Consider the following 8,521-nt stretch of genomic DNA (forward strand, 5'->3'; position numbering starts at 1 on the left):
AGTGGGGGATTACTCCCCGTGGGGGTATTTTTCATTAACGTTTTTTTCCTACCTAAATTTAGATTGAGTTTTTCGTGGGGACTTTTTCTGAAACCGGCTAATATTACACATCTTCCTTATATTGATTATATGGGTCTTTCCCATTATAGCCCCCCCACCCGCATGAAATTATTGCCCCGGCTATGGGTTATCTGACCACTAAGCTGGGGGGGGGGGGGGCTATAATGGGAAAGACCCGATTATGTGTTAGGTTTGAGGAGGGCCTTGTTGTGAGTGTACCTGTGAAGTTCTACCCGGGTGCATTCGAAGTAGTCGAAGACTTGGACATATCCCAGTCGCCCAAGGCACCAAAGAATAACTCAGACGAGAGCACAGAGAGTGAGGCAGAGAACTCGGTTGAGCAGCAGAATATGGAGTGGAGTCAGTTTGTGGAAAAGGTGTGCAATGAGTTGAAGGAGGAGAAGGAACTGGCTGTTGCGATGCCAGTTGAGAAAAAGGTACGGATGCCGTTTTGGAATGGATTACGGCACTATTTATGAAAAAATCAGGAAGCGTGGAAGGAGTTATCAAAAGTGGCAATCAATGCCTGGAACAGACGGGATACCTGAAGAAGAGGACATAGGAATTTTACAAAAGTAGTTTCTAGTCATTATTTTTTGTATAAATATTTAAACCTGTAGACAGAAAAAACTGTGATTTGAAAAAAAAACGGAACACTTGTTTAAGTTGAGATGGTGGTATGAAATATGACATTATTTCGAGAACCACGTAGCCGTTCGAGATATGAGTCAGGTGTTCGAATTGACTTTAGTACAGATACGTTAATTTTGCTTGAAATTCGAACTTGCAAGTTTCTAATCCGTATATAGAAAAATCTGGCAGACCGATAAAAAACACCGAAAAGTTTTGAAAAATGTATTTAATCCAACAATTCAACAAAAAATGACATGAACAACAATTGGCCAGCTGTAAATTAATGAAATCTGATAAATAGAAATTGCAAAAATGGGGAAACTGAACCGATATTAAATTGAAAAAGAAGATAAAAAGTCTTGTTTGCATTTCGAGAAACTGACAGCTATGCGCTTAATTTCATTTCAAGCTCAGATTTGAAAGACCCGAGAAAGATGTCAGGTCTCACATGGAATATGGTCGCTTTTGAATTTAATTATGTAATTTGAATAATTGACAAATGATGGTCATTTTTGCCGACATAATAGCAAAACTATTAAGCATCGCAAAATTCGTGTCAGTGCTGATAATGTACGCTTTCGAAGGCAAAGGTGACCGAACGGCTTTCCAGTGGAGAACATTTGACCAAAGTAGATGCCATTTTGAGTTGATGACACTTGCGGCCCTCTAATGGAAGACTATAGCCAGTAATCATCAAGCATGTTAAGTACTGCTTGATAAACACTGCTGACGGATGCTAATTTTCTAGTTCTGTTTTAGCTTTGTAATATAATATCACAAAAAAGGAAAGTTAAGTTTTCCGCTGCAATCAAAAGCAGGTTTTGACACAAATGCTGAAGCTGAAATAGACTTACTTTTATCAGATAATTTTTAGACCTACAATCAAATGTTCGGCCATTGCCTCACTCTAATTGGCGACATTTTTAGGTGTAACTATTGTCCACACTAATGCGATGGTAAAGGACTTTCGTTTGAGTCGATCAAGAGTTTTATAATAAATAATATTGCATGGATAAGTAAATATTTTTTTGAAGTTACTCAAAAGAACTATTCAGTTATTTTTAATGGTTTAATAACGGAAAAATAAATCTAAATTATTCAGGCAAAAAGAACAAAATGAGCGGTATTAGCCCTTAAAGAATAACTGTTCTAATTTGAAAGCGGCTAAACGTCTTACTAAAAATCAAGCCTGATTTTATTTAGAAACTTAATTTTAAAAAAAAATTAAGAGAAACGAGGGAAAGGATTTCCAGAATTACTTCTGAGATAACTATTTTGTCATTAACGAATATACCTCCTCTTTAGCGTACTGATATACCCTGATTTTTCATTTTCACCTCTTCTCACGCTCTGGTCGCCCTATAAGCTTTAGTGCCGCTACTTGGAATTGTTTGACTAAGACTGAAAGGACCTTACAAGTGTGTTGTGTTTAGTGGTGACCTAGCAAATGGGTTGTGTTTCTGCTGTAGCTAGCTTGGCTGATTACAGTAATCGTCATAATCCTGAAAACAATTTACTATTAACAGCAGCCCTAATCTCCTCTGCAAGCTATTATTGCCCTCCTATCTTTCCGATGCGAAGAAATATGGATTGTATTGGTGATTTGGTTTACAAATAAAATAAATCGAAGTGTAATGCGGCAATGTCCTTTTTTTAAAGATCTGTACACATATTTTCATGATTTTTGAAGTCAAATAGGAGCGATGATTTTGTTCACGCCGGAACAAGAAATGGTGTAAAAATGGTGGTCTTGTGTTGTGATATTTATTCAATCTTACTTTAAAAAGTGGAGTGATAAAATGGTGTTTGCACAAAACTTCACTTTCACGCTAGTGTTTTTTTTTGTTCACTTGCTTGTTTCGACATTGGTTTCTATCGGTTTTTTCGATTTTTTATCTCGTGTTTTTTTTCAAAAAGTTCTTCCCCATCCATTCATAGTCCGTTCTACTTCTAGTTTCTTTTTGTTTAGTCAAGGAAAGTTCTTTGACTTGTCCTGCTATATTTTTAAAGATGTTTTCACACATGTTTCAATGAATTTGACCTTTCAAAACGGGATAAACAAATAGCGCCCAGGGGGAATTAAGCGTTATTGGAAGCCGTCAGCCCATTTTATTAGTCTTTTAAGTGCTTAGAGTGCTGAACGCAATAGAAGGCCACAATTTAATTTGAAGTGTCAGTTTTTGTAGATTTGAATCAAAAAGGGTTCAATTTCGCAGGTTTTCGGCATTTTTGAAGTTTCCGATGGATTGGTATCAACAAAACGATATGAAAACTTGATAAGCGTGGATTGGATAATTTTCATGTGCATTTTTTTTCTGCTATATAATTTGGTAATGCAATCTTTAAAGCCCAAATTGATAAAGAATTTTGCAACTATTTTCAAGTTCTTTTTAAAGTTTTTGATGTTTTAGAGTTTTCGATCATTAGAGTCCAATTTAACATTTTTAGCGCCTGAGGATGGCCTAATGGATGTTTTCCAGAGATTATGGCATGGATCTGAAAATATTCTAAAGAACTTTAGCAGCGTTTCAATTAAATTTGCAATTTTTGTCAAATTTGTTGAAAATCTCTGTCATTTTTTTACTGTTTTTTTCCTTAGGGTCACAAAGGTTTTTCATGAGCTGGAAGATTGCAGTTTCATGATAGTTTCTACAGTTAGGATAAAGGACTTAAAAAGTTTAATGTTTGCAATTTTTTGCGTCTTTTCTTTTTTCAATTGAAAATTGCCTCTTTTATCAACTTTTTTTGATTTTCTGCCTTTTTTGAAGTGCACGCTGGTTCACTAGATACAGTCTAGATAAAAAAATGCTTTTCAAGATAAATTACTTAAATATTGGCGACTTTTCAAAAAAAATTGTCTGTCATTTTTATAAATTGTTGACCTTTAGAGACCAATGGAAGTTTTATGAGTTTGCAGAGGAATTTTTGAATAGTTTGAGTGAGAGTTAAATATATTTATGATAATAATTTTTTAAGTTTCAGAGAATGTTCAGCAAAAATTGCAATTTTTTCCAAATGTTTGGAGATTTTATTAACTTTCAGTTTTTCCAACTGTAGGAGCCATGAAGTTTTCAAACAGTTTTTGCATGTGTTAATGCTAAACTTTTTTTGCTCAGTTTTTGGTTTTGTGGACATTAACGTTAAGAACCTGAGCAAAATTGTGTCATTTTTGCAATTTTGTTGAGTTCATGCAATCAAATTTTTTATGAGCTTGGTGCTGATTCTATGCATGAAATTTAACAGTACAGTTTCTGCGTTGAACACATTTTGGCGCCAGAAACTGTAGTGCATCTCGGTATTCAACACCTTGGTTTTCAATACGCTGATCATAAGAGTTGCGACACTTTCAATGCCATAATATCTATGTTTCTCAGAATATGAGAAACTGCTTTATTATGTTTTTCTGGCATTGTTCAATTGGTCTGCAGGTGAGGTACAGTAGGTTCTAGTTTTTCGTTCAGTTTTTTGTATTGTATTTTAGGTTTTGTCCTGTTAATTTTCTTTTGATTCGTCGAATAAGAAATTGTTTGGTTTTACCTAAGTTCACATCTTGTAAAACATTTTGCATGAAATCTTCTTGTCCTAGGCTAGTTTAATTGTTCTCTCATTCTGCTCAAAGTGCTTTTAAACAGCCGTTGCTCATCAAAGCAATTTGAAGTGAACAGAATCAGTATCAAAAACAAAATCCAAATTAGGAAAGGAATAAACCCATAAAACCCGATTTTAGATGCCCGCTACTAAAATTCTTGTAAGTCTTAGTTACCACCTCTAATGCTTATTGGCTTTAATTCTAACCGCTTTATCCTCTTGTTAAGAGACAGGAGCATGTCTAACTATGAAAAAAATCGAAATAATTTTACTATAATAATTATAATATAATAATTATAATATAATAATTAGCTTAATATAATAATTTCTTACATCAATCAGTTTTGTCAAATTTTTTGTTCATTCAATCCCAATCGGTGTTATGGGAATCAATGGCGGCTATTTTCCGGCAATCTGCCGGGTATATTAAAAATTTGCTTAGTCTTGTAAAATAGCGCTTCTAAATTACCGGCAATAACGAAATGCTTTATTTTCCGTATTTTAATCTCACCCTTTCTCAAATACTCCCCGTCGGTCTTTACATCTAAATAGAATTGTAAGTTGAAGAACTTTTTTTAAATCGGCCGAGTCCAAAAAATTCTCTGAATTTGGTCTTCTCCTTTCTGATTTTGACCGCCTGTCGTCTTTTTGAGAGGCGAGGTTTAAATTAGATTATCTAATTCTTATAAACAAAAGTTTCAGCAGCCTTTGGATTTCTCAGGATGTGAAATTGTTAGGGGTCTAAGCAAGGTATACCTTGAATTGGACAGTGTTGAATTCCAACTTGCAGGCCAAACTTCAGACTCAATTTGCAAGCCTGAATTTCTGCACGATCACATCAGTAGCACAAAGGCTCTCAATTTTGGGTTTCTATTTGATCTTCCTGTTGTTAAAAGACTATTTCTGTATCTATTCATCAGGCACCACATTATGAGGCAACCCTGCTTTTTGGCATTATCTCGGTTCAGCAATAAAAATATACAAAAATGTTTGAATTGCTTGTCTAGAAAATTTTGATGATTCTCTGTTCCGAAAACAATTTTTAATAATCATAATATTATTAAAGGTCACTTTGAGCAAGTACAGCTCCTGCTCGTTAGTATGTCAATCGTATGTTAAGCGTATTTTAAATTTGCTTTTACTATTGATTTAAGATTGAGCGAGAGAGGACAGAGCTGGACCAGACAGAGGTGGGTGCTCCTGATCTGATTAATGACGAGACTCTTCTTGAAGAACAGGAGGACCCCACAGTTATCATTGGTAAGTTTAGCATTCGGTTCAACTTTTCACGGTTTCATCACATTTTACCCAAAGCTGCAATAGCCAATGTGTCCAAGTGTTTCATGCCATAACACGCAATAGGACTTAATTTATTTCCCAATGAGCGGAAAGTCGAAATAGGGGCCGTGATGACAATAAAATACAATAATTGCTGTTACGAAAGAAGAAGAGATGAAGTTTAAGAGCCACAAAAAACGCGAACGATCGCACACCGATTGAGCTGGCACACTGTTCAATCAATTTAAAATCAATTTCATTTTCAATTGATACGTTGAAGATGGTGAACGCAACGCCGACGTCAAAGTAATTGACACAAAATTAAGCCAAAAGTTATGTAATAGTTAAATAATCTGTCACAAACAATACATAATTAACCGTTACAATCCAGGCAGCGCTTAGTACTCTCAATTCATATTGTATTTGAGCGCTACAATTAAACAAAACATGTCATTTTTAAGACATCTAGTGATTGCGAACCCACAGCAGACCACTTTCAATAGCCATGCCTCTCATCCGCTGTGGAATGGATGTAACCGCGTGCAGCGGCCTACCAGGGACGATTTATAATAGTGCTGTCTTGGAAATATTGGCTATTTTAGCACCTAACTCTTTTTCAAAATTCGGCGTACAAGCCTATCAGTTTGCTTGATCACCTGCCTTGAGTAACAATATCGGCCTGATTAACAATTCATACCATACAATTCGACACAAAAACCTTAAAATCAAAAACCCATCATAAATGAGAGTCAGAGTGATTCATTTTGATCTCTTATTAGAAGTTTTAATTGATCTCTACGAACAAGCAGTTTGTAGAAATTGTATTTGGCTCAGGCTGACCAACTGGGGACTGACCAGCGCCCAAAACTCTAGCAAATTGAAAGGTGATTTGATGGCCCCCAGACTAACATTGGAAGAATTTTTTGTCGGCGGCTGTTGGAAACCCAAGTTGGAAAAGGAAACTGATTCAATTAATCAAAAAAATCAAAGGAGTGAACAAGAAACGTGAAAGATTACCCAAAAGTAACCAAAATTCAACAAGATTAATTAAAGGTTGGTAAATTGATCTCTGTAACCAAATCTACTTGAATGAGAGCTACTGTTCTCTATCACCACAACATCTCTCTACAAGAAAAGCACTCACAGTAAATCTCAATTAAGTGGCTTGATCTAATCGCAGTTCTAGGGAGTTCTGATTTTGTTAAGATTGTTCAACTTTCTCAACAATTTTTCATTTATTTTCAAAGCCTCTTTACAAGTCATATCCTAAGCTATAAGTCTATTATGACACCATTGTGATAATGTTATGCTTCTACTTATAAGCTTATTTAAGTCATAGCTGTGAGCTACATCTATTAAGACTTTCGTACGTAAATTATTTTATCACTTCCGATGAGCAATCTTATGAGGTGTACGCCTTCTATTCCAGCTTTTTAAGTTGAAATAAGAGCTGTATAAGACTTCTGACGCTACCAATTAATCAACCGATGAGAGTCTCATCTTTTTCTCAAGAAATTAGCCTTATTCAGAAGTTGTTGCCCGCCGTATCTCTGAAGCAGTTTTCCGAAAACCAATAACAAAAAACTGCCTAGTGGTATGTACTTAACTCCTGCCAATTTTGAGCTTGCTACAGTATTCACATAAGAATAATGTCTTTTAAATTCTCAGCCCCTCTTCATACAGAGTAAAGTTGTCGTGCGAAAAAGTATCACCTTTTATCTATCATAATCCTATTAACTCGATATTTGAGAGATCAATAATTAAGACCTTTAACTAGAACTCTGTGGAGTAGACTTTTCCATTTTGCCCCAGAAGTTGAGTAATTGCACTTCAAAAAGAAAAAACTAATGAGAATATCATATTCTACAGTTGGTATTGCACGCATTTTTTACCATGCATATCATACTTACCTGGTTAGTTTGATCCCATGCTCAGTTGTGATACTTTCATCTCAAATCCCTCGAGCCAATGAGGCCTCACCGCGGAAAAATTTTAGACACATTTAGTGGAATTTATCATTAGGAACCAAATGAAGATTTTTTTTATACCAACGTTTGGTCGAGCGATTTTTTTTCTCAATCTCAATTCAAGCATGAACTTTCGGACCCACGTAAAAAGTCAAAAATTGTAAGAAAAGCAATGAATGCGATGAAATTATGTAATATAGTCGCATGGACCTTACATAATTTTAACGCCTTCACATAATTTATCGCCAAGTTATGTAAGAAAATTGGGTATTACATTTCTAATTTAATTTCTAATTTAATTTAAAAGTTATTAATTAAATGTGTTGACAAACGCTGAAATTATGTAAGAAATGCGTTGAAAATTCAGCATGTAATAGTTAACAGCTGAAAATGATTTTTCGGGGGTTTTCAGCGCTTTAAATTATTTTCGGAAAAAAACCGCGATCCTGTTATTTTGTGAAACTTGTCAATTTTAGAGAAGGAGAGAGATGACACGGAAGTTCCCTTGGAAGCAACAGGTGAGTTGGAGGGGGGAGAGGGTGCAGAAACAGGAAGGGATCTGCAGCAACCAGATGAACAACAAATACAATCAACTGATCCAGAACAGCCGCAAGAAACCAAGGAAGCTGAACCCAGTGAAGAGCCACAGCCCCAGCTTGAACAAATTGCTGAATAGTTTGGAGAATATTCTAGCTTATAACAAACAAACAAAAGTTTCTTATTCATTTTATAGCTTATTGTGCAATTTAATCAAAATTCAATGTCCTGTTTTTCTCCTGACAAAATTGCGTGTGCCTGTAACTTAATTGATGGCGCAACTAATGGCTGTTTTTCAAAAATATAACCACCTTTTTTGAGAAAAATGACTACTTTGTTAAAAGATATTTTGTTGTGAATTAGTAAGCGAAATACGCAAAATTAACAGGAAATCATTCATCATAAATTACTTAAAATGAATGTCCCTAACCGATTTAAACTTACGCAATTCGGAGAAG

General features: G+C 35.2%; 1 protein-coding gene across 1 annotated transcript in view; it reads left to right on the forward strand.

The window, feature by feature from the left end:
• LOC142341116 (putative malate dehydrogenase 1B) overlaps positions 1–8,287 on the forward strand; it is a 61,292-nt gene extending 53,005 nt beyond the window's left edge. The window contains exons 9-11 of the mRNA XM_075392003.1: positions 251–497; positions 5,436–5,541; positions 8,003–8,287. Of these exons, the coding sequence (XP_075248118.1) occupies positions 251–497; positions 5,436–5,541; positions 8,003–8,202 (553 nt within the window). The 3' untranslated portion in view covers positions 8,203–8,287. The remainder of the gene's footprint in view (positions 1–250; positions 498–5,435; positions 5,542–8,002) is intronic.
• The last annotated feature ends 234 nt before the right edge of the window (positions 8,288–8,521 follow it).

The sequence above is a fragment of the Convolutriloba macropyga genome, chromosome 6, assembly GCF_964194025.1.
Source record: "Convolutriloba macropyga chromosome 6, txConMacr16.3, whole genome shotgun sequence".
In the NCBI taxonomy this organism is placed as follows: Eukaryota; Metazoa; Xenacoelomorpha; order Acoela; family Convolutidae; genus Convolutriloba; species Convolutriloba macropyga.